Below are 27,947 nucleotides of genomic sequence, written 5' to 3' on the forward strand. Positions count from 1 at the left end.
TACTACTCTTCTCCTCTTGTTGTGATTACTGTAATTCAGGCCCTTTTCCTCCCTTTTCTCAAACTATTACCACAGCCCAGTGAGTTTAATTACCTCTGTGCCCTGTCCCACCCCATCACTTCACCATTCCGATCTGGACTCATCATTTTCAACTGCAACTTTCTCCTGCGCTAAGAAACACCAAACCAAACAAAAAGAAACAAAATTTAAAAACCAAACCTTTAATACCTCTCTTCTCCCTACAAATTCGTCCTTTGATAAAATCTAAATCCTTTTTCATATCATTCAAGTCTACATTTCCTATCTAGTACTACCAATTCTCTTTAGGTATCTATACAATATACCCACATAACTACCAATTTGCTTATCTATATTCTCAACACCACTGCCTTGTTCTTTTTAACTCAGAATGTCCTTTCCACTCACTGCTTCCTACCTGTTTGTTAACCTAAACTATCCAGACAGGATCTTCTTCAAATACCAGTCCTCAGTAAAATACTGAGTCCCTAAAACATAAATACAAAATTCTACTTTGAATAGAAAAGACATCCTTCTTTTATCATCTTTTGAACTTTACCTTACTCTATTTGTCATGCCTATTATTTAAGACACACCGGTGTTATTCATTCCTTAATAGTGGCCATAAGCACCTTAAGATCTTAACTTTTCTTTGTTAACACCCAACCACCACCATAACCACTAGCACAATGCTGGGCATAAAATTTTCACTGAATATTTATTGAACTATACTCCTAGTACCCAGCAAAACTGGGTACCTGGCACCAGGTTTTCATTGAATAATGAAGAAAAATGGTCTATCTATACATGGATTTACCTCTCTCAATTTGTTCCTTACTCATCAAATACCTAACCAAACTAAAATCAAACACCCACTGAATGTCTACTATAAAACAAAGCAGTATGCTAAAAAAAAAAAAAAAAATTTACACAAAAACAAAATGCATCATTGCCCAAAAAGAGCTAATCTCTACAGAACAGGTTTACACCATAAACTAATTTTATACAATGTAATAAAATACAGAATTAACAAGGTGCTATAGAAACACAAGAGGAAACAATTTAGCCTAAGAAAGCCATAAATCCTCTGTGAAAACAGGGACAGCATCTGAGCTGAATTGATAAAGATGAATTAAATTTTACATGGTAGTAGTCTAGCAGGGCAGGAGTATCAGGAAAGTGTAGGCATAAAGAAATTCATTTGACAAACATTTGCTGAATGCTTACTAATGTCAGACACTATTCTATGCTATGGGGATACATCACTGAATCAGAGACAAAAATCCTCACAGAGCTTACATTCTAGATTTAAGGCATAAAAGTATAAATGTACTTGGAGAACAGTAATTAGAATTTCAGAGCGGGAAAATCCTTAAATCCAACCACCAACCTAATGTCTGAAATCTAGACAATCTCCAAATGGCTTTTCAAGCTACAAGGAATCACTAGGCTCCAAAGAAGATCAGTATGAAAACTTATTTTAAGTATTAGAGTAAAAATTGTTTATTAATTCTAACTTGGAACTATTACACTATTAATTGAAAGTATTACTATATTCCTTTTTAGCGGCCACATCACATTGTTCAGTTCATACTGACTTGTTAACTTGTTCTTTTATTTTTTTTCCCTTTATTGATGTTAGGTCATGTGTCCTTATGTTAAATTGGGCTTTTTTTCCCCCCTGTACTCATTGGATAACTTTCACTTTTCTTCTTAAAGTTTATCTTATTAAATTTGACCCAGCATCTCAAGAGCTGGAAAAAGGTTAAACTATACTCTAAATCCTTTAAATAATCAGAAAAATGGGGGAAGGGGGTTATAGCGGGGAGGAAAAAAAATCCAACATAAAAAAGTTTTACTGTAGTAAAACCAACACAGTAAGATTCTTCAGTTTGAACACTTCTGGCCTATATGAAATAAACATCTCTCCCTACTGTAAAATACCAAACACTAATCTAGGAATTAGGAGTTCTAATCCCAGCTCTTCCACTAAGTAACTATGTGTATACAATGTATCATACCATTTCCTGAACTGCCCTCCACTTTTCCTCAGTATGTTTTACTTCTACATATCAATATCTATTAATCAAGAGAATTAATAACAAAGAAAAATATTCCCCACTGCTATCTTCCCGGAAAATAATCAAAGCACAGGTTTCAGAATATTACCAAGTTCGTGACATAATTTAAAAACAGTAGCTCTGAGGGTTGTGAAAGATAAAAGGAAACCATTCCATTACAAAACAAATCCAAATCCAAAGGGGAAAGATGAATTCCAAAACTGTAATATGTTTGATAAGATTCAGTGATACTGAGTATTATCTCTGAAATGCAAATGCTGCTTGAATGCGGCCCTGCTATCAAAAAACCGCACAATTATCTATACTGTGTGACAAGACGACTGATGACTGTATTGTGTAGCGACAACGAAAATGGGAATACTAGAAATGCAGAAACGTGATAATATATGTGTAATATAACTATGTTTTTCCAAGGTTACTAGAAAATTGTACATATATTTGGGAGATAAAGATTCTGAAAGCAAACATGTACAACCCTATTTGACTCAGATTCCATGATCATTTTTTCATAGCCTCATTTATGAGGAAAACCACTAAGAAGACAAAAAGAGATACAAATAAGCACAAATGTTAATTTTTTTTAATTCTTAGAAACTCATGAAAACTTTCTGGAAAAAAAAACTTTCAAAAAATCAATAGTTAAAGAATCAAACATGCTAGCTTAGTTATGCTCTTTCCAAATAAATAACATCTACTACAGTAAACACATTTTAATGAAAAAATTCCTTGTACTTAAGAATTGAGGTTTTCAATTAAAAAAAAAGTTTCATTACTAATTTCGCCTGATTATGGAAAAGTTCCAAAAATGTACAAAATATTTAAAATTCTGACAGTGAGAGGAAAAGAACAAAACTTACCACCTCTTCCACTAGGTCTTCAACAATAAGGCCCTGTTCGTCTGTTCTTAGATTTGTAACCCACATCCATCCATCTTCTAATTCATTATGAACAATAAACATATCTCCTTTTAGGAAACTGAAAATAGCAATTATGAAGTTACTAAAATTGAATTAAAATTTTAAACATGGAAATTTGAGTAATCATGTGCCATACTACAGAGATAATATGGTATTGGAAAATATAAGAAATTAAACTCATATACCCTGGATTTTTGTCCTGTTTCTGGCATCACCTAAATATAAAACTCTGAAGACACTTAACAATCTGAATCTTATTTCTTCATGTGTAAAATGGATTTAATAATGGTATCTGCACTATCTACATTATTGGATTACTCTTAAATTCAAATTAGAATCTGTATAAACAGTAATTATATATGTATTATAGGCTTTAGGGTAAAACTCCAAGAAAAGTGAACTTAAAAATTTAAGCTTCCATGTAATTACTCTTTCAGATGTACGTTAGATATAAAATCATAATATAATTAACTCATTACACATACACAAGATACAGTTACTTTAGAAAAACTTTATTTTAAATAAGCACAATAAGCCTTATCAGCAGATGTTTATGAGAATTAACATTTTTCTCATAAAAAACATTAATGTTCATTTAATTCACTTAGACATCCATGATATAACATAGCATTCTTTCTCTGAAGTGGTATCAAAGGATAGGAGAATGTATGCATGTTTTTTCTGTTAACAATTTCTGAGTAGAGAGATGCATACACAAACTAGTTTCTTTTCCTTAGAATCTATATGTTTTCAACCTCCATAAAATCACAGGAGTAAGTTAGTCTTATATTGATGCCATTTTACAACAGCAGTAATTCACTGAACTTTTCGTTTTAGGCCTGAATGAATGCCTCCCAGTGTTCAAAGTTTCAAGATTGATTGCCTGCTGCTACTGACCCTATCTCTAGATCCGCATCTATCGCATATTTTTTAAGTTTCCTTTCAGTCTAAATTTTCACAAACCCCAAGTTCCATTAAGTAAATCTCTTCTCATACTTTGAAAACTGTTTTTCTCCAGAATATCTCAAGCTTCAATGTTCCTTGGACAAGTTCAAGACTAAAAAACTTATACACAACACTTGAGATGAATTCTATTTAGATTAGCACGTAATACTGCATTCTATCTTGATTTGACAACCCTTGTTAACTGCGACCATATTTCACTAGCTGACTGGCAGCAGACATTACTACTTAACCAAATAAATTACTCCTTTCTAGAACCAATCTCCTAAATAACTACATTTAAAAAAAAAATATATGAGTAAAATGGGAGTACATATGGAAAAAAAATATAGAAATGAGAAGTGACAAGTTTCATTTCTTGGTCAAAAGCAGTCGTAAGAGAATTTTTTTTATTAAATTTTGACTTCTGTTGTTGCTAGAACACTAAACATATGGTGCAAAATGAAAAAAAAATTGAAATAAAGAGCTTATTACTAACACAAACAATATAATCAAAGATTCTTTATTTTGCATTTTTTCCCCAAAAGAGTTAAAATGCCTTATTAAATCTCATTAATCTTCAGAGGTTTTTACCTTAAAAAAAAAAAACTTCAAAGATACATACAAATTTTTAAGGACTCATACATTCGCATATATTTATATGATCAAATTAAAATTTATATATTCCAAATCTTGTTTAAATTTTCATCTTCCTAGACCAGTAGTTGTCAGTTTTGAAGGTCTCTCAGGACTCCTTTATATATTTAAAAACTGATACCCTAAAAGGCTTTTATTTATATGAATTATATCTATTAATATTTACCATGTTAGAATTTAAAATATGTTTTAAGTGTTTACTAATTTCTTAAAAAATAATACACCCCATCACACAGTAACATAAAGAATATAAAAAATTATTATTTTTACAAGTTTTGTGAGAATATTGTTTTACATTTTTTGTAAATCTCAACATCTGGCTTAACTGCACACTGCTAGATTCTTCTCTTTCTCTATTCAATCTGTTGTTTTAAGTTTTTTTTTTGTTTGAAGTATATGAAGAAAAATTTGGCTTCACAAAAATATGTAGTTGTGAAAGGAATGAGTATTTAAATGGCCTCTCAGATAATTATAGATATTCTATGATATTACACCAAAAACTCAACAATTGGTACTTGAAGGTTAGTTGTAATATGGAATCTAAAACACCATCAATGAACTTTCTGTACCCCATTTCAGTAATATCTATTTGTCAATCTTGTGCTTTGAAGGGACCTTTACCCAGGCATAATTCTTTAACAGCATGCATCGATCATTTAGAAAATACTGGTTCACTGAGCTATGCAGATCATCCAGATGTAAATTCACCTTACACAATCAAAACATCACATTCTTTAATATCACCACCAATCTCATCAGAAAAATCAGGAAGTATGTGGGAAGCTGTCAAACTCCTGACGGCAGATACAGGGTTTCCAAAATTCTCATTTTTGCTTGCAAGCTCAAATTTTGTCATTGGCAACAAATACCTCCAGTTATTTCCCCTGAAATAACGTAACAGACTCACTTAAAAAAAAAAAAAAGTCAAATACTCTAGTCTGAATAACCATAGTTGGATGGTTTGCCTGCCAGTCTTAAGTACAAATGGTGTACACAAAAGCAGAAGCTAGCTCCACTCTCAACACCGCTCTCCTCAAGACCAGGACCTGTGGTACACAGCCAAGATACTTTGCGCGTACTTCCCATTTCAGCACACAGAATATTAAAGATTCACCAGTTTTCTTCATCACACAGAAAGATTAAAAAGATATGCATCACACTGAATGCTAAAAGGGTTGAGATTTAGTAAAATACCTTTTACAGTCTCATCAAGAAAAATTTGAGGGGAAACTGTTTTGTACTGTTTACCTCCAAGTGTGTGGCAGTGAAGAACACTGCTGCCACTGCCTTGATTTGTGCTAAGGCACTAAAAGTTTTACTGCTTCTTGTTTTTGTACCATCAATGTAAATGTCACAGTGAAAAAGGCAAATTATATCTTAGTCTTATTAAGAAAACAGTTCTGCTCCCAGGATCCTGGGATCAAGCCCCGCATCGGGCTCCCTGCTCAGCAGGAAGGCTGCTTTTCCCGCTCCCACTGCCCCTGCTTGTGTTCCCTCCCTTGCTGTGTCTCTCTCTGTCAAATAAATAAATAAAATCTTGAAAGAAAGAAGAAAGAAAGAAAGAAAAAGAAAGAAAGAAAGAAAGAAAGAAAGAAAGAAAGAAAGAAAGAAAGGAAAGAAAGGAAGAAAGAAAGAAAGAAAGAAAGAAAGAAAGAAAGAAAGAGAAAGAAAAAGAAAAACAGTTCTGCTCTCATGAATTCTCTAAATGGGTCTCAAGGATCCCCAAGGTTACATGGATCACACTTTGAGCACTGCTGTTCTAGAAGATACACTGGGAATTTACAAGTTATTCAAAATTCCTCAACTGGTAGTTCACCACTGTTCTTCTCTACTGTATACATTTCATTCCTTCTCTTCCTTTCATTGGCCTTTCCTGCTTAGATCACAAATAAAGGTATGCCGATAAAAACTAAATGAGAAGTTGTTATTTTGTAGACAATCATATAAAAATAGAATCCTTATTCGGAGATTCCAGATATTTGAATCTTTATTTTTTAAAATACCATATTTCCAGAAATTTCAGTACCTCCCAAAGTTACTGTTTTTTAAATGTTGCTGTTGATTTTGGTGAGCTGTATTACCAGAATCAGTAAACATTTTACCAGTAAGAAACAAATTTTCTATTGCAAAGTAGCTTGTAGAAAGACACTGATAATTTGATAATTATCAAACATCAGATTATATGAAAATAATAAAAACAAGTTATATATAAATCAAATTATATAAAAATAATTTTTAAAAATTATGTTCTGTAGTTCTATGCCACACTTGAACTATTCACCCATCATGTAAAATAGAAGTTAGTCATCATTTAAGTACAAATTACAGTTGAGACATAAATGCCATGTAGTAATAAAAATAGAGTACAGAATATAACAATTATCCTTACTTTGTCAGAGAGTCTAATAAAATCTGAATTTATTTCACCTGTCATCTTCACTGTGGCCACTCTGATCCAAATCCATATTCTGAACAAATAAGCCAAACACAGGAGTACAGGAACGATGAACTCAATATTAAAGGTACTTTCACCCTGCTGCATGCTATTTCCTCAAAGTCCAAGACCTTCCAGTCCAAGAGTGGTAAGTTTTCGAAGTCTGTCAAATGCCTATTTCAAATGCCTATAAATGAGAATACATTCTAAAATACCTTATTTCATCAGTGTCTGGAACCTTTGTGTAAGGTAGAATGGCTCGAACACGCCTTCTATCTTCTACTGGCTAGGAATTATAAGAAAAGAAAAAAGATTTACAAAAGATAAATAATCTTTTTATGTTAAAGTCAAATCAGGTATATCCACATAAAGTTCAAACCAATAAAAATCCTCATTATGAACACAGGATCATTCAAATCGTTTTTAGTAAGGTTCTAAATACTCAAAGCCTAGAAATATTGTCTTGTTTCTGTTTTTTTTTTTATAGAAATTATTTTAACTGTATAACCAATGTTTTTACCAAGTAATATGAGTAGCCATTTAATTTTAAATGAACTACATGGAACATATAAATTAATCTTTCTCTGATGATGTAGAAGGCGTTTCAGAATCTTGCAGCAACTGATTAGCACTATGCTATCAGTCATTACTGCTCACTCACTTAAAAATATGTTAAGCTATCACCATACAGTATTATAAAAAAAAAAAATCTAGCAACTTAAATACAAAATTACTGAAAAAAATTTTTTGAAGACGATATCAGTTTTGCTGACAGTACAACCAGAATTAAAATTTAAAACAATATTTCTTGATTTATAATAAATACCATAAGAAACTGAGTAAGAGCTAACCTCATAGTAAAGTGAAATAATAAATTTCTGAAAAATATTTTTATTTAAGTTTTACTTGCCTCTGGTGGTGCAACTGGATAAAGCAATTTTTCTCCTTTAAGCAAACAGGAAACATGACTGTAATAGCCTATTAAGTCTGACAGTGAAGAAAAACGTCTTCCACCAATGTAGTAATCTCCACACATAGCAATAATCCTATTTGTACAGGAAAAAAATACAGTATAACAAAAACCTTTAGAGCCAATTTTGAACACCAAGTTCTAAAGAAATTAAACTCCCTAATTTTTATACTCTTTTCCTTTACTATATCCTTGTATTAAAATACCACTTATTAATATCTGCCAATGCAAATTTACCTGAGGTTATTTCTTCTAAAAATATATATGCATACATGTGATAGATATGAAATACATATCTGACTTACAAACCCCATTACATTCTTCATTGCAATATTTATAAGTCTATCTTCAGATACTCTGCTCACTCTTCATATTTAAGACTAAATAGCAACATTAGTAAGTTTTCTCTGGCTAAAAGTAGCTTACAGATCTCAAAATATTTAGAGTATTATAATAATTTCACATTCGACGTGTGGTATAAAGTACTCTTAAAACTTATTTTAAAATGTGAAAGTCAAGAACATACAAACATTTTATCAGTTAACATTACAGGCAAAAATGATTTTTTTCAATGTCTCCCATAAAAATGAAATTGAAGACAATAATATAGGTATGTGTATTTATGTAAACTTTGATATCTGTACTTGAAAATCTACATACCTTTGACATGAATGTTTGCAAAGAATTTCAGAACAGTGAAGCAAAAATGAATTAAAGGGCACACATCTTTACTTTGTTTCCTATATTTTGTTACTCTGTAGTCTAAAAATATACATTTCCTTTATTTCTGCTTAACCAAAGTTTCTTCATAATTCTTTATACTTTAACAGTGATCATTATATTTGAGATTAGCACAATGCCCAATTATATTGTTTTTAAACAAAAAAAGCATGCATTCAGTATCTACTCTATAATCATCTGATTAAATCACATAATTGAAAACTGAAAATCACTTACCCCATCACTTAAATATCACTGAAACATTCACCTTTATTAAAGCAGGTGTATTTAAGAACACTACAGCAAAGTAACTATATTATTTAGCCTCATATTAGAAATAAAGACTTACCTAAAATGGTTGACAACATTTGTCTGGCTAAGAAATGAAAGTACAAAGGATCCTGGCCTCCGATCACTCTCTCTTATAAGGTAACTGCCCGACTTCCCTGCCTGCCTTAGGCGTTCTTCTGCTATAGTTCTATCAAGTTTTCCATGATACCACCTAAGGGAAAAAAAGTTGTGATTAGAATACAAATAGCAACCATAAAATTAATAGTGGTAGTTGAGAAACTTAATAATAGAGGTTTTAAATACTTAAATGTAAACATTTACCTTTTACTTTTGATAGGTTATTCCAATTTTAACTCAATTATTTTTAACTTCTCAGTCTCTCAGAAAAAAATTCATTTATTCAGTTTTTAATTTGTTCTATAAACTCAGGACTAATCATCTCACATATGAACCTCTTCCATTTCTGTCCATCTTTCTACCTCCAGGATTGTCTACCTGGTCAAGATATTAACACTTATTACAATCAAATATTTATTTAGAAAAATAAGAATACGATGGACAAATGGAAACAATTAATTACTACCTTTCTATATACTAAAGAACCTAAGTATATCACTTGACATAGCAAGCAAGGCACATGGTACCTGTAAGAAAATAAAACTTTATTCCATTTCAGTGTCTGTGCCCTAGAACAGGAAAATAGAATGACATTGTCCAAAGACTACTATTCTAATTTCCTATTTCAACATGACACTGATTATTCCCTTTGGTCTTAAAATGATTTACTCCATAACCACATGTCTGATCTTAATTCCTCAAATTTATTTAACAAACATGTGGGTAATAAATAATACCTTTTTCCCTTTAATTTTCCTACTCTCAATTTAAATATGTTCTACCTACCATACTACCAGATAATCTGCTTAAATGACTGGCAATAATTCCAGCATCACCCATGCTACCAATTTATGCCTATAAAAGACTCATGGATTGATATAAACAGAAGCATAATTAGAAACATATTGGAATTTTCACATGGCCATGGTAATAGTTCTACAAAGTAACTGTTATGAAATATTTTTACACCTTCAATATGTTAGTCATCCGAACTCACCCTTGATACTTGTAGTCTCTCTTGAAACACTCAGAGTAAAACAATAAAACATTCATATTGCATTGATGTATTTAATATCTAGCCATAAGTCAATAGTTAAAACTATTGCAGTCCTATGACTATTTTTGTAATACTCCTATTTTTGTAAACTTGCTGTGAGGAAAGTTAACTATTCTTGACTCATTAGTTTATTAAAAAAAAAAAAACTTAAAAGAATTTTCAATTTTCTTTTAAAAATCAACCCACTTATTTGAAGTCTGTGCATAAGACTGAAATGAAATAATGAAAAAAATTACAAAGCTTCGTCTTAATAGGAACAACATAATTATAAACAGTATTAGAGGAAGAAGGCAAAGAACAATCAACACTGCTTTCTTCTAAAATTCTAATCTCAGTTCAACCATTATATTTAAGGCTACTGACAAGTACATTTAACTTTCAAGAACTGTTTTCTCTTTTTTTAAATCTAAAAGGAAAAGTTTAGACTAATGATGATTAAAAGTTCCTTGAAGAGCTAAAATTTAACCACATACAATCAGGACAAAGTTTACTTAGAGAGACTCCCAGGTGGCTGAGTAGGTTGTGTCTGCCTTCAGCGCAGGTCGCGATCTCAGGGTCCTGAGATGGAGCCCCCCATCAGGTTCCCTGCTCAGTGGGGAGTCTGCTTCTCCCTTTCCCTCTGCCCGGCCCCCTCCCCGCTCATGTTTGCTCTCTCAAATAAAATCTTTAAAAAAAAAATGAAAATAAAGAGATTTAAAAAGTCACCATTTAAAAAAAAATTTAGAAATTTATTTAGTTGTGAAAATACATGGGACATGTCCTTAGAATACAAAATTCGTACATTCTTTATTACCTAAAGCAATGAAGCTATCCCACAGAGCAGATTTACACACTGAAGAGACAAAAACTAAAAACAATTATAAGCAAAACTCCTATTTTTATGTACTATTTGTTAAATTTCTGTTGTTTTAGCCAAAATGTCAAAATTAAAAAATTTCATTTAATCTCCATCCTGTGAACCCACCACAAGATGATACACAAGGTCATGAGGTGTTACACAATTAATTACTCATTTATAATAAATACTTGCCTAGAAACTTTTACTGATATATAAAAGATATATTTATGATTTTTTAGTTTTTAGCTCTGTACTTTCTGTAAGATTCTGGCTTTATACAGGTATTCAGTTTAAGACAGACTTTACTTTAAACAAACAACTTTGTTTCTTGAATACTAGTAATTCCCTTTATGTCAAAAGCTCATTAAGCTTCAAATACATGATGCAAAACATGTCAATCCTTTATTTATTTTTTTTTGTAATTTTTAAATAAACAAATAAATAAAAAACAGAATCAGACCTGTAAATACAGAGAACTGATGATTGCCAAAGGGGAGAGGAGTGGAGGGATAGGCAAAACAGGTGAAGGGGAGTAGGAGATACAGGCTGCCAGTTATGAAATGAGTAAGTCACAGGAACAAAAGGCACAGCATAATACAGTCAAATATTGTACTAGCAATCTATGGTGATAGATGGTAGCTACACTTGTGGTGAACACAGCATACTGTATAAATTTGTCAAATCACTGTTGTATACCTGAAACTAATATAACATTGTGTGTCAACTATAGTAAAAAAAAAAAAAAGTCAATTATTTATTATGATTATAAACTGAAATTAAGTTATCCAGTAATAGGCTGGATGAGCACATATGTAGTTGAGTCAGATCCTCTAAATGTTGAAGTTCCATTGTTAAAAGTCACTGGCTATTCTACAAAACAAAACAAACAAACAAAACAACTGAATTATCTTAATCAAAACTCAGACTTTCTTGAATTATCTTTATTGTTAATTTGAAATTATTAAGGTGAATCATACTAACAAGAATATTTTAAATGTATCTGACCAGCTATTTTAAAGCTATTATTGAAACATAAAAAGCACTTCGACTAAGCTATTACAATATGCAGTCTTTATCACATTTAAAAACTTGGAAATAAAAAGATCAGTATCATGCTTGGTAAAATAATTATTTTATTATAAATGCATATAGCATCATGAGATGTAGCTAAAACAAGTTATTTTGTAAGTAGATCTCAATTCCAATGTGATATGATTTGGTTGAAGTACTTCACAGATTTATAGAACCTAAGCCCTATATCCACTGAGCACTAGTCCTTGGGTCTTTAAAACAATGTCTCTCAACCCTTTTTTAACCCATGAACTTTTTGATAAGCATAAAATTTCACCTACCAAGAAATTCAGAATACTTAAGTTGTTAATTTCTCACAGAGAATCATTATATATTCTATTTAATCCCAGGAGCCAAAAAAAAAAAAGCTACTTTAACTTTCTGAAATTTGTAATAAATTCATTTTATATATAAAAAAAAATAATGTGGAATATGGCTTCTCAAAACATACCCTCATACCAAAGATGTGAACTCCCCTAGAGGAGATGTGCCCCTAGTGGATATCAGTTTAAGATTCATTTAACAAAAATGCTACACTTTCTGACTGTACACATAGTCACAGTAGCAATATTACAAGGAAATGAAAAAATCTAATCATTTCCACTATTTCTTTACAATCTTTACAATCAAAGTCTTATTATATCTTGTTAAGGGCCGTTTTGCTGGTGATTGTTTTCAAATAAGTTAAAAAGAAAAACAACAAGAAATGCAACTGAATCTAGAATACCTCTAAGGAACACAGAATAACTGGTATTGCATTGGGGTATGAGGATATTCTGAGTGCAACAGGAGATTACCCAATATCTATGGGCGCCATTACCTAAGGTAAATTTGTTATTCTGCTTATTACATTTACGGCAATTTTAACTCACAGAACATACCTGGCACATAGTAATATTAATTTTAAAAGCATTTGTTGAATGAAGGAAGAAGTGTCAAATCATAAAGCGTAATGTTGGAAAAACTTTAGAAGTCTAGTTCCAACTCCCTACCAATGAAAAAAAAAAAAAATTCTTCTGGGCGCCTGGGTGGCTCAGATGGTTGAGCGTCTGCCTTCGGCTCAGGTCATGATCCCAGGGTCCTGGGATCGAGTCCCGCATCGGGCTCTCTGCTCCTTGGGAGCCTGCTTCTCCCTCTGCCTCTCTCTCTCTCTCTCTGTGTCTCTCATGAATAAATAAATAAAATCTTTAAAAAAAAAAATTCTTCTTCAATGTCAATAAGCAAGTTCTGATCTTTGAGGACTGTTAGCTAGGCCTAAAAAATATATGAAAATACTTGAGATGGACAGAGCTAAAAGAAGGATGGCCACATTGACACCTCCTAAACTTCTTCAGAAGAGACTAAACCAACTAGTAAGATGAAAACTCACCAGAAACCTCCATGACTCTGGTCAAGCCTCTACACTTTGTTACCTTATTACCATCACTTATGAAATATGAAAAACAATCCACCTCAACCTCAGAATAAATTACATATTGTCCTGAACTCCTTCAAAGAAAAATATAAAAATGCAAAACGACTACATAGGCTCTAATTGCATAATGGTTAAGTAAAGCCTCTGGAGGCACCCTGCTTTTGTTTGAATTGTAGCTCTGCCCCCTGGCTGTACAAGTGTGGGCAAATGACTTAATTTCTGAGCCTCAGTTTTCTCCTCTATAAAAGGCATATAATAACAGTATCTACCTCATAGTAGGTTGGCTTGATATTATTATTAGATGAAATAATACATATAAAATTATATATACATATGAAAGACTACAGGACTGATTAATACAATTTCATCAATGAAAATCCCAAATTTTATGACTGTGGCCTAAAGGATGATTAATTTGTAGATCACCTAAGCCCCAATTATCTTCCTATTTTCCAGTCTTGTTTCACCTTCCAGCTAATTTTGGAAAGAGAACACAAGACACAAATCTTTGTATCTGCGAAAGCCTTATTTTTAAGAGAAAATTTCTTTTCCCAAAATTCCTTTTTTCAACATTACAGATCATACATATTAAGTGGGACTAGAGATGCCAATGTATTCATAAACTAGAAATTCTTCCACTTCTCCTGGCAACTCCAGAAAAAAACCCTCAGATAGCCCCATTCTTTCTCCAGTGGATATATTCTTTGGAGGGATGACAAAGAAAGTATGCACTGGAAATACTGTGAGTTAAATTTTGCTAATATAGCACTTTAATAATTAAGTATCTAATGTTTTATTTAAGAGTAAAGTACCCCTCTTTTTCTTTTAAGGAGGTAGGGAAAAGAAAACAGGAAATTTAATAAGTAAATATATTTTTCTCAGCTAGCCTTGTAATTTTTTTGAGAAATCTTTTTTTTCCCCAGTTTTCATTTAAATTCCAGTTACTTGACATATAGTGTAATATTAGTTTCAGGTGTATAATATAGTGATTCAACACTTCCATACATCACCCAGTGTTCATCACAAGTGCACTCCTTAATCCCCATCACCTATTTCACCCATCCCACCCATCCCCCGGCCCACCTCACCTCTGGCAACCATCAATTTGTTCTCTATAGTTAGCAGTCTGTTTCTTGGTTTTCCTCGCTTTTTCCCCCCATAACGTTCCTTTGTTTTGTTTCTTAAAGTTGAGAAAACTTACAGGCAGATACAGAGTCCCTTGATTTCAACAGAAACTACGTAATCAGTTTATCTAAGATAACATACCATCCAAGATGATGCTATATATTTAAAAAGTCAACAACAGAAGAGACAAGTTGGACAAGTTGCAGGAATCATTTTACTTTTAAACATGGGATAACATGAATTGTTTATATTTATAAACTTATATTGTATATCGGTAAGGGACTTTTGAGGAGCCTTACAGAGACTTCTGTGCTCTTTAGTTTGTCTCTCCTGACAGGAAAAATACAGAAATCTATGCAATGAGAAAACCAGCTGGCGTGAATATAGACAGGCACTTCATTCAAACTATACAATTGCTTACAACTAACTTGACATTCCTAAATGGAAATGGTCTACTACAGTAGAAAACAATTAAAACAGTCACCATCAACACACTTCCTTTTAAAAAGGAAACTAAATTGAAGTTCCCAGTTCACTTTTACTTTCCACTATACTCTTCCTCTTAATTATGTCACTGACAGGCAACAAAGTTCTTACAGAGAAATGTATATGCAGATATCCAATTGCCAAGAAATCTCTTCTGTCACCCAAATCACCTGGGATTCTGTGTCTGATCATACTACAAACTCTGAAAGTTTTTCTGTGATTCTCAAAGATGCTAATCAGATTTTCTTATACATGTTTGTCCTTTCTGAAATTGAACTGGTTATTTCAAGATGGTATGATATACACAAAAAATTTGCTAAAACTAGTATACATCCCTTAAAGCCCCCATATTTCCTTTCAACAGAGTTCTTACAGTCACTGAGTCTGAGTTGATGGTTAAGAAAAGTGAATGCTGAGAGATTAAAATTTGGTCACTAGTAAATTCATTTGAACAACCACTAGACTAATAAGCATAACAGGTTTAATATACCCCTATATGGCTCCTCAAATGCCCTCTACTCCAGACCAACTACATCACTAAACTTGAGAAAAAAATGCTTATGTAAACAGTAGGTTTATGTAATGCTTATGTGTGTATGTTAGGTATCTTGAGTATATTCATGTGTTCAGACAAATATCGTGTATTTAGCTATATATCTCAAATCAAATTAGCTCAATCCAAGAGTAGAAATTCTATTTCCTTTTGCTCCAAGTGCATATTTACAGAGTCCGAAAGAGGTTTTAGTTCCTGGGAGTACTTCTAAAGAAAAGCACTGCCATGTGACCTACCCACCAAAAATTCAGTCTGCTGAAAGACTAATATAAAAAAGATGGAAACCAACACAATGCTTACATAGGCAAAAGTTTATATTAAAAGGCACTCAACCAAGATAGCCTCATTCTCATTACCCTTAACTCCCATTACCCTAAATAACAGATAGGGAAGAGTAGAAAAAGCCATACCCTCTCCAAAAATGTTATGCACTAATCAAAAGTGTTGAAAGAAAACGAAAGGAAGGAAGGAAGGAAGGAAGGAAGGAAGGAAGGAAGAAACAAGGAAGGAAGGAAGGAAGGAAGGAAGGAAGGAAGGAAGGAAGGAAGGAAGAAAGAAAGAAAGAAAGAAAGAAAGAAGGAAGGAAAGAAAGAAAAGGAAAGGAAAAAGAAAAGGAAAAAAGGAAAAGAAAAGAGGAAGAAAAAGCACAATAATTACTAGCAGGAGGCTAATACCAATTCCTACCTCCCTCGTCATTGACTTCTATCTGTGTAATTTCATTCCTCAAAAACTCCCAATTCTTATGGTTGAGTTTTTCTCAACAATTACAGTGTCATAACAGTAACTGACCTCATGAAAAACAACAGGAGGAAATGACTTGTGGCCACCTTGCTGCAACACAGTTGTCAACCACCTTGGAAACAATCCTTTATGTAAAAAGAAACACCGTTTCTTTAATGTCACAATGCTCATTCTAAAACTTTGGACGGAATGGTGATTCAGTGGCTACCTATTGCAACTAAAACATTTCTTAACTGTATTTTATTTTTATTTATTTATTTTTATTTTATTTTTTTTAAAGATTTTATTTATTCATGTATTTGAGAGAGTGAGAGGGAGAGAGAGAGAGAGAGAGCACACGAGAGGGGGGAGAGTCAGAGGGAGAAGCAGACTCCCTGCCGAGCAGGGAGCCCGATGCGGGACTCGATCCCGGGATTCCAGGATCATGACCTGAGCCGAAGGCAGTCGCTTAACCAATTGCGCCATTTTAAGACAGATCTTTAAAACACTGAATCTGAGGGGCGCCTGGGTGGCTCAGTCATTAAGCGTCTGCCTTCAGCTCAGGTCATGATCCCAGGGTCCTGGGATCGAGCCCCGCATCAGACTCCCTGCTCTGCAGGAAGCCTGCTTCTTCCTCTCCCATTCCCCCTGCTTGTGTTCCCTCTCTAGCTGTGTCTCTGTCAAATAAATAAATAAAATCTTTAAAAAAATTAAAAAAAAAAAAAACACTGAATCTGAAAGCAAATTTTAGCCTAAAACTGCCTTTTATTTAGTTCATCTCCAACAACGGCCAAGCATCGTGCTACATGGTAGAAAACAAGTTAACACCAATGAACACCATGACATAGAAATTTATGATCCAGTGGAGAATATAGACAAAACAAGCAATTGCAATCTGGTCCAGTAAGTACTAGAATGTAGGGGCACAGAGAAAAACATCAGGCTTAGGATTTTGGAATACACTTCCTGAAAAAACTGATGGCTAAACGGAAACTTAAAAGATGAGTAGCAACTGATTCACAGAAAGAAGGGGACTGAGAAGGTTCTGAGAAAGATGTTATTAGGCAGAGGAAAAAGTATGGCAAAATAAGTCTACATACAGATATAAAAGCATGAGAATACTTCCAACTTTCAAAGTATTCCTTACACATCAACTTCTTAGCAGAAAATATGTAAAGAATATATGCTTTCAAATTAGACTAGACTTACAACCTTACTTGCTGAACTTCTTTCATTTCCTCAGAAATATATCTCAAAGAACATTTTAAAAGTTCAAAATATTCTAAGTTCTATTCTCTAATCTGGTCCCAGCCATTGGGGGGGGGGGGGCATTAGACCATAGCTCAAAATTCTCCACAGTGTGCCCATTTATTCCCCTATAAACTCCTACATCCCGACTAAATTATATTTATTCATTCAACAACTATTTTTTAAGCACCCACTATGTTTTAGGCACTCCCCCTCTGCACTTTCTCGAAGCGTTTTTCCAACATAACTTTAAAAAAAAATAAAGATGGAAAGATTATGCAATTTAACCAAAGATCATCCTAAAATTAAAGCATTTCCTGTGAGTTTTTTTTTTCCTCAGAATTTTCTATTCTCTATTTATTCTTACTCATGGAAATACCAGTACTTCAGTACCAGCTCAAACTCTAACTTCTATGAGAATGATTTCCCAAATTCTTTTCGCTAAACCTGACTTTCTTCCTAAGCATCAGGCCTAAATGAACAAGTACCTGCTAATAAGAATCTTCAACTTAAGGTGAATACAGCCAAGTCTAAAAAATTAGCAATTACCCCTACCAACACACACACACACACACACACACACACACACACTCTCTCTCTCTCTCTTCCTCTCTCTCTTCCTCTTTACTTCTCTATGCTGTTAATAGCACCAGCATCCTTCCTAATGTTCAGATTCGCAACTCTGATTCCTTCCTATCTCTCTAGCCAAAACACCAGTGCCAACTTGTATATCGCATCTCCAACATCACTGGAGCTGCAATATACAAATTATTCTCCAGTTTTTCATTCCCTCTTCAATTACTCTAGTTCAAACCCGCTTTTCTTCTCACACTGTTTCAACCCTTCCCACAACTATGGAAAGATTGATCTTCCCAACAGGCTCTTCCTAAGCCATAGGCTCAAGCATTTCACTCTAATAACTTAAAAGTCTACAAATGGCTATCCGTTACCAAATGAGGTATAAACTATTCAACCTGGCATTCAAAGGCCACCACAAAAGGGGTGCCTGGGTGGCTCAGTCATTAAGCGTCAGCCTTCAGCTCAGGTCATGATCCCAGGGTCCTGGGATCGAGCCCCGCATCGGGCTCCCTGCTCCGCGGGAGGCCTGCTTCTCCCTCTCTCATTCCCCCTGCTTGTGTTCCCTCTCTCGCTGTGTCTCTGTCAAATAAATAAATAAAATCTTTAAAAAAAAAAAAAAACGCCACCACAAAAGGCTCCTGTCTATCTTTGAGAGAGAGAGGTACAGAATTTAGAGAAGAAAAAGGTTTAAGTTTTGAAGTATGTTTGTCATTATCAAACTTAACATTTGTCTACTGCTTATCTAGAAATGAGAATAAGCTATCCATTGACTTTTAAAAATTTTCCCACAACTATATTTTACATTATGAAACCAAAAGACCCTCAAGAGCATGACCACAGTAACTGTCTAAAGAAAGAACTGTTTTCCAGGTACCATGGCCAGAACAATGATACCTTAGACAGCATTTGTTAAGCAGGAGAGCCATGGCACAAGCTAATAATTATTCCTTATACTGGCTTTAACTTTATACCCTTCTAGCTTGTCTCTTCAAATAAACAGATCTGGTCTTAAGGCATTCTACCACAAAGAAATTAAACATTAATGGCTCCCTGAAATCTGTCCACAAAAATGTCAGTTTAAAATGTATTACTTTGATAGACTTGAACATCTACTATCCCTATTTTTGCTAAATTTTAATGAATTACAAATAAATTGTCTAAGAAGTCACAGAACATTTTGATTAAAATTCTGAACTTTCATTAACAGAAATCAAAGGATCAACCTACATATTGATTTATTTTTTTATTTATTTTTTTTAAAGATTTTATTTATTTATTTGACAGAGAGAGACACAGCGAGAGAGGGAACACAAGCAGGGGGAGTGGGGGAGGGAGAAGCAGGCTTCCCGCTGAGCAGAGAGCCCAATGCGGGGCTCGATCCCAGGACCTTGGGATCATGACCTGAGCTGAAGGCAGACGCTCAACGACTGAGCCACCCAGGCGCCCCCTACATATTGATTTATTAAAATTAGGGGTTTTTTTGACCTAGGGTGTATTCTATTTTATATCAACATTGTTTCCTAAGCAAAACAAATAACCATAACTGCTAGGAAGTATTTGACTCATTACTAATATATAAAAACTCTGGAGAACAAAGCTGTTATTCTCAAGTTGCTTCTTTTTAAAAAATATTTTATTTATTTGAGAGAGAGAGAGAGAGGGCATGAGTGGGGATGAAGGGCAGAGGGAGAAGCAGACTCCCCGCTGAGCAGGGAGCGTGATGCAGGGCTGGATCAAGACCTGAGCCGAAGGCAGACACTTAACCAACTGAGCCACCTAGGAGCCCCCTCAAGTTGCTTTTTATTTAATAGTACATAAAATACAATAATGCCAGGAGCAACTGTTCAGTCCTCTACTATATGAAGCATTCTAACATGAGATATCAAACAGTACTCTATACAGTTGGCCCCGGAACAATGGAAGAGTTAGAGGGGAACCAACCCCATACAGTGGAAAATTTGCATATAACTTCTGACTCCCTCAATACTTAACTACTAATAGTCTACTTTCAACTGGGAAGCCTTACTGATAACATAAACAGCCAATTAAAAAATATTGTGTATGTTATATGTATTCTACATTATATTCTTACAATAAAAAATGTTATTAAGAAAATCATAGGGAAGAGAAAAAACATTTACAGTACTGTACTATATTTATTGAAAAGCATCTGCATGTTAGTGGAGCTCAAACCTGTGTTGTTCAAGGGTCAACTGTACTTACTCCAGATTGAGATGTTCTCTGAAAACCCCAAAAGATAGCACACTTCTTTTAAAACAATAGATTTCTAGAAGGAAGCTTTTGCTTATTGGCTATTAATAAGAGCTGCAACATAATTCTGTACTTACTTATGAACATGGTGTTCCCTCACCTGGACACCCCAAAAACCACCCTTACTCTGAATTCCCATAATGTCTGCAATCCATACAACTTGCTGAAACTCAAAAGATGCTGATTTGGGAGTTGCCTGTTGAGCAGCCATCCCATTCAGGGAAAATACTCACACCCTCTCTCTAGGAGGTCTTTCTTCCCCAATTTCAACAACATGGTTTCTGAGGAAGCTTTCATTTTCTTTTAAGAACTTGGCCTAGTCAAAATTCATCATTCCATGGTGAGTACCTGAACCAAGCAGAATCATACTTTCTTTTAAAATACTCTGTTCACAATGGAATTAAAAAAGAGTCAGTCCTTCTCTGATAGCATATACCATAGGATACGCGGTCAAAAAAAGGGGGGTTTTGTGTGTTTGCTATATTTCCCATCACTTGGAAGAGCCAGTCTATGATAAGAAAGAATGAGCTGACAGGGCCAAACAAATACAGAGATAAGAAATGCAGAGTAACGGGGTACCTAGATGGCTCAGTCAGTTAAGTGTCCTACTCTTGATTTTGGCTTAGGTCATAATCTCAGGGTTGTGAGATCGAGCCCCACATTGAACTCTGCGCTGGGCATGGAGACTGCTTAAGATTTTCTCTCTCTCTCCCTCTCTTAAAAAAGAAAAGAAAAGAAAGAAAAAAAGAAGAGAAGAGGACAAGACAAGACTCATGATTGCATTCAAATCCCTGATTCCAGTTCTGAGATCCCACTAATAAGCCTACCCTTCCCTTTGTTTAGCTGTTCATCTCATCCTTTTATTACCTCTAGACCAGTTTTTTGGTCTCTAGGTCCTTTCACATGTTTAAAAAACTACAGGACCCAAAAGAAATTTGTTTATGTGTGTTATATATGTGAATATTAGCAGTATTAAAAATAAAACTGAGAACATTATCTGGATACTCATTATCTGTTTCTGCATTTAATTAGTTGCTGCTATTGCTTTCATTCATGGTATAAGCAGACTGTTACTTAATGTAGTTACTTAAAAGTTAGATGAATATAGTATCTAACCATACCTATAAATGTTCCATACTCTGCTCCATTAAAATCCACTGCTCAATCATTTACTCATGCATATTTTGTAGCATCATGCAGTAGTCAGTTGGCAATACTGGTTCATGGGGCTATGACAACCTTTCAAGTTTTAACATTTTATAATATCAAACCATCACATTCTTCATAACACCACTAGACAGAAAGCACACCTGGGGGTTGTCCAAACTAGGCACATCTGGCCCTTGCCTGGCTCCTAGGAGATAACTTCGAAGCCTTTGAAATATCCTGCCCAAAAAGAGTGCCTAAGAACCCTGGGCCACACCAGGTTATTTATGATAACAAAGTGACTTATGGTGGGGACCCTGGAATCAAACTGATGGAGTAACAAAGGTCAGCCACAGGAGGGCTCCAGACCTATAGGGCCAACCCTTAATAAAAATTCTGGACACCAAGACTCAGGTGAGCTTTCTTGATTGGCAATACTTCATAGGTATTGTCACACACTGCTGTTGGGAGAATTAAGCATTGTCTGTATGACTCCAGTGGGAGAGGAAACTAGAAGCCTGCATCTTGAGTCCGCTGTATGCACTTTCTTCCTTTGTTGATTTTAACCCATATCCTTTGGAATGATAAATGGTTACTATGAGTGTAACAGCTTTGCTGAGTTCTGTTACTCCTTCTGGAAAATCACTGAACCTGAGGGGGTTTTCGGGACCTCAAACAACCATCAACATCATCAGAAAAGTCATTAAGTATCTGGGAAGTTCTTATAAGGTTCTGAAAATTCTAAGCTCAAATTCTGCTTGAAAGCACCAAATATTGTCAGTTTTCCTTAAAGTGACAGGCTCACTTTGTTCTTTTTCAAGAAAATGTCTGTTAAATACCCAAGTCTGAATTACCATACTTTGTCTGTCGTTCTTTATGGCAAAAATGTGTGCCATAAATGCAGCACCTAGTTTTGTTCTCAAGTCAATCACACAACTGCTCTTCCTCAGGACAATGTACTTAGAAATACACTATTATGTGTGTACTCAGGAATACAGTATTATGTATATTTTCCATTTCACCACACAAAACATTAAAAAGACACTCAAGGACTGCAACTTAAAATAATTCCTACTGCTACATTAAGCCATTCTTAGTTTAAACAGGCTTTCTTTTATTCTGCCAGTGTACAGCAGAGACAAAAATAATGACTACTAGGACAGTCCAGTGCCACTGCATTAATTTACACTAAAATACCAAAAGTTTTACCTCCCAGTGCACTATCAGTGCAAATGTCAACAAAGTGGAAATGGAAGTAAGGGCTTAGTATTATGAAAGCCATTTTAGCTTTACAGACCTCTTGAAAGGGTCTCAAGGAACCCTAAGGTTCAGAACCAATACCTAGTCGAAGCTATTCCAACCTCTTTCCTGAACAACCTCAGCTCTTATGTGGAAGACAAGGCCATCACCAGCATAACCAAAATTTTAATTACTTTCTATTTCTTTATGCCAAGGCCACCCAATCCCCATTAGTTATATTTGGTTGTCATTGTTTTTAAATAAGATCAACTCCATTATCAAGTACCTTACTCCCAAACAATTTATTAATTCAAACATTATGTTTTACTGATATGTTTCAGATGTTTTAACTTCCTAGCTTTGACATCTTTCTTCTGTTTACTAATATTTTGATGATCAACTATATTCTCTTTAATTTTTCTTTAGTTGAATCTCAGGCTTATGGAATTCTTTAAAATTCTTTTAGAATTCTTCAGTTTCTATTTAATGGTTTGCTATGTTCCTTACCTTTAACATATTTCAGCAATTATTTAGTAAGTCTTACTTACTGATAACTCTAAGTTATGCACAGAGAAATGAACTTCAAGCCAGCCAACTTAAATCTAAATCTTCAAAATCAATAAACTCCTTGTCATAACTTGACATAGCCAACAACATTAAGTCTTCCCTCTAGTCAAAACATTATATACACCTGCTTCCTCTTCTTCCCTTCTCCCCCGCCAAAGCTTTCCCTGTAGGTACCCAACTAGCAACACATCTTTCAACTACTATGCACACATCAATTCCAGAGAAGGCCTCCATCACATATAAAAATGTAATATATAATGGGAGGCACAGCACAAAAAGTATTCAATAAATAGTTCTACAATGACCAATTAGATGTTTGGAAATAATCAACTTAGATTCCCAAAAGTAACAAAATAAATGCCAGATAATTTAAAAAATGAAACTATAAAAACTATAGTTTTATATGTAAATCTAGATAGATGACAATCTATGATTAAAAAAGCCAAAAAAGAAAAAACTGCAAAGGTGACTGAGAGATTTTACAACACAAAAAATGAGTATGTCAAAATAAAAGTGAAGTATTAAATGTACACATATGCTCACATAACACACAGGGATCATCATGGTACCTATGTACAATATCAGGATTAGATAAAACTGAATTATTTAATGGCTAGAGAATTGACTAAATAAATTAGGTACATCCAATAGCAAACTATGCTGCTACTCAAAAGAATGCACAAAAAATCTCAATATTCGGGACTCATTCCCACTTATCAGTAAAATCAAAAGTCTTTCTCTATACACAGTTTTCTTATACATATTACATTTTTCCCCCACATGCAAACATAAACGCCTATTGGAAAACTTAATAATCTTAACACTCATAACAATCATAACAATTTTTTTTTAAGATTTTGTTTATTTTTTGACAGAGAGAGAGACAGTGAGAGAGGGAACACAAGCAGGGGGAGTGGGAGAGGGAGAAGCAGGCTTCCCGCTTAGCAAGGAGCCCTATGTGGGGCTCGATCCCAGGACTCTGGGATTATGACCTGAGCCAAAGGCAAACGCTTAACAACTGAGCCATCCAGGCGCCCCGAATCATAAAAATCTTAACACTCATAACAATCATAACAATCTTAACACTCATAACATATATGTTTATATGTGTGCTACACATATATATTTATGAATAAACTTATCTATAAATAATAGCAATGGTTACTACTAAGATAATGAGATTAAGGAGGTATAAAGGAGTGGAAACTGTTTACTGTTTGGTTTTTGTTTGTTTTACAAGAAGTATTCATCTAATACTTGTAACACTGTTTACAGTAGAATAATCCTTCCACCAAGAATAACTTTAAAAAGCAAATAAAATACAAGGAGAAAAAAAAAGAAGTTTGTCCATTTGAAGTCATCCCAGAGTTACTGAGGCATTCACAATCTGGGGAGCCCAAATTTCACAGGAAGTAGACTGCCATCAGCAGCCACACTGCCACTTTTCCCCTCAGAGTATTTCCCAATTGGGGTCACAAAGAGGCTGAGAAAACAAGCAAATGACCCAGGTCTTCTGCCTGGATCCTATTTGCAGGAAAAGAATCCAGTGGAGCTTTTGATAGTCTCACAAAGCTGGTAAAACACATAATGAGAAGAGGATTCCAGTCATAAAGGAGAGACAGAGGAACTGAATGATAAGCTGAACTAAGTTCCCCCTCTAAAGAGATCTACTAAATTCTGAAGCTATAGGGATATGAAACTTAGCAAAGACTCTGAATAGCAAAATGCAGTATTTGAAAATTTGGGGATTAAAGTGATTTGACTGTAAGGCATCTGGGTGGCTCAGTGAGTTGAGCATCAGACTCTTGATTTAGGGTTGGTCATGATCTCAGGGTCATGGATGGAGCCCAAGGCTCCAGCTCAGTACAGAGTCTACTTGACCCTCTCCCTCTGCTGCTCCCCATTCCCCCCGCCCAATGTGCTCTCTCTCTCAAATAAATGAATAAATAAAATCTTTTAAAAAATGTTTTTAAATAAAGTGATTTGACTGCATTCTATCTGCTTACCAGAGGAAAGCGTAAGCTATGCTCTGTAGCAAATTATCAATCAGATCCCCCATAAGCTGTTAAACACAATGTCTAGCATTTAATTAAAAATAAAGAGCCCATCATGAGACAGAACCCAATAAAGAAAACAAACAAGCAAAAAACAACAAAACAAAGGTATAATATAAAACTTCAGGGAAAAAAAAAAGTTGTTTCTTAGAGAAACTAATAAGATCAACAGACTCTAGCAAAACTGTTCAAAAGAAAAAAAAGCCACAAGTTACCAATTTCAGACCCACAGGTGAATAAATCTGAAATTAATAGAGACTGTAGTGATTCAAGAAAATATAGGAAAGGATAAAATAAATAAAAAGGTTGAATTTAACCATGAAATTGGTATGATTAAAAAGCAAATTTACAAAATTAAGAACTAAATATCAGATTAGCATCAGATTAGGCATACTGTTAAGAAGCTAATAAATAAGTAGCTTTCATAGAAAATATCCTTATAGAAGCACAAAAAGAATACAGAAATGGAAAATACAGAAAAGAGCATAGAAAATGAAGAGGACAAAATTTTTTTTTTAAAGTGATTAACATGTATTTTGAGTCTCCAAGGGAAAAAGAGAATGTAACAAAAGCAAAATCTAGGGGCACCTGGGTGGCTCTGTCGTTAAGCGTCTGCCTGCAGCTCAGGTCAAGATCCTAGGGGCCTGGGATTGAGCCCCGCATTGGGCTCCCTGCTCAGCCAGGAGTCTGCTTCTCCCTCTCCCACTCCCCCTGCTTGTGTTCCCTCTCTCTCTTTCTGTCAAATAAATAAAATCTTAAAAAAAAAAAAATTTTAAAGGAAAATCTGAAGAGAAAATAACCAATTTTTCAAACCCAAGGAAAGATATCAATCCAAAGATTCAAGAAGCTCAGTATACCGTCAACCAAAAAAAAAAAAAAAAAGACATATCTATGCCCACCATAATAAAGATATGAAAAAACAAAGACAAGGCTACATTTCAATAGCAGTCAGAACAAAAATGCATTATCTTCAAAGAAATAACAATAAAATCTTTGCTGACTTTGCAACAGAAATACTGGAAGCCTGAGAAGATAAAATTATCCAACCTAGAATTTTATGCTCAAATATAATATTCTTCAAAATCAAAAACAAGCATGTTTTCAGATAAGTGGACAGTAAATCTGTTGACAGATGTTTACCAAAAGAAATACTAAAAGAAGTTATATAGGCCCAAAAAAAAAAAAAAGGTTCTCACAGGAAAACATAAAAATGCAGTATGAAGTAAAGCAGGTAAATATACGGGTAAATCTAAACAAACATTGACCGTATAAACCAGTAATATCTACCGAGCATTAAAGCAACGTACAATGAAAATTCAGGACAATAGTTAAAAAGTGGGAGAAGTGTAAGTAGAGTTCAACTAAGTTCTTAGCATTGTTAGGGAAGTGGCAAAAGTAAGTATTTTCAGTAGACTGCAATAAGTCAGTATGTGTTGCAATCTCTAAGGCAACCACTAAAAGATCAAGATTGTCAGAATGAATAAAAAATAAAACACACTTATGAGAAATACATCTTAAATTAAAACAAAACAAAACAAAACACAGGTCAAAAGTAAAAGGATAGAAAAAGTTGTACCGTGCTAGCATTAATCAAGAGAAAAGTGACGTCAGCCGAACTAGATTTTAGAACAATAAGTATTATTAGACATAGGGCATTTCATAATAATAAAGGGACCAATTCACCAGGAATTTAAGCTAACAATGCATACACCCAATAACATAACATCAAAATATAAACCACTGTAGGTTGGGAAATTTGTACATACTTCTCTATTTTAATAATTGATTAAAGAATAAATCAATTAAATAATTGAACAAAGGAAAAAATCAGTAAATATAAAAAGACATGACCAAGATTCATAAATTTAATGTAATGACCTATATAGAAAATTGCATCCAGGGGCACCCGGGTAGCTCAGTCGGTTAAGCACCTGCCTTCTGCTCAGGTCATGATCCCAGGGTCCTGGGATGGAGTTCCGGAGCGGGTTCCCTGCTTCTCCCTCTACTCACCCCCCTGGCTTGTGCTCTCTCTCACACACTCTCTCTCTCTCATACTCCCCCTCTCAAATAAACAAAATCTTAAATGAAAAAGAGAACTGCATCCAATAACAAAAGAGTATATATTCCTTTCAACTGAACATGGTACATTTATCAAAACTGCCAGGTGCTGAATCCAAAAAAAAAAAAAAAAAGTCTCATTTCAAAGGACTGAAATCATTCAGACTATGTTCTCTGGCCTCAGTGGAATTAACCAAGTAATCACTAAACCAAACAAACAAATAAAAAACAAAACCTATTAACAACTATGTGGAAATTAAGCAACTATAAGGAAATTAACTCTTGAATCAAAGTAGAAATCACAATGGAAAACAAAGTATTCAAATGAATGATAATGAAGAAAGGACATATAAAATTATGAGTGACATGCAGCT

General features: G+C 34.2%; 1 protein-coding gene across 2 annotated transcripts in view; it reads right to left on the reverse strand.

Annotated features, from left to right (window-relative positions):
* RASA1 (RAS p21 protein activator 1) overlaps window positions 1-27,947 on the reverse strand; it is a 107,127-nt gene that overhangs the window by 46,827 nt on the left and 32,353 nt on the right. The window contains exons 2-5 of one of the 2 annotated variants that reach the window (XM_081826610.1): window positions 9,089-9,241; window positions 7,956-8,095; window positions 7,265-7,331; window positions 2,957-3,074 (exon numbers count right to left, since the gene is read on the reverse strand). In XM_081826610.1, the coding sequence (XP_081682736.1) occupies window positions 2,957-3,074; window positions 7,265-7,331; window positions 7,956-8,095; window positions 9,089-9,241 (478 nt within the window). Of the gene's footprint in view, window positions 1-2,956; window positions 3,075-7,264; window positions 7,336-7,955; window positions 8,096-9,088; window positions 9,242-27,947 lie in introns of both variants that reach the window. The other variant, XM_006727807.3, reaches the window with a different exon arrangement.

This window comes from Leptonychotes weddellii, chromosome 7 (assembly GCF_054177405.1).
Source record: "Leptonychotes weddellii isolate Sample4059 chromosome 7, ASM5417740v2, whole genome shotgun sequence".
In the NCBI taxonomy this organism is placed as follows: Eukaryota; Metazoa; Chordata; class Mammalia; order Carnivora; family Phocidae; genus Leptonychotes; species Leptonychotes weddellii.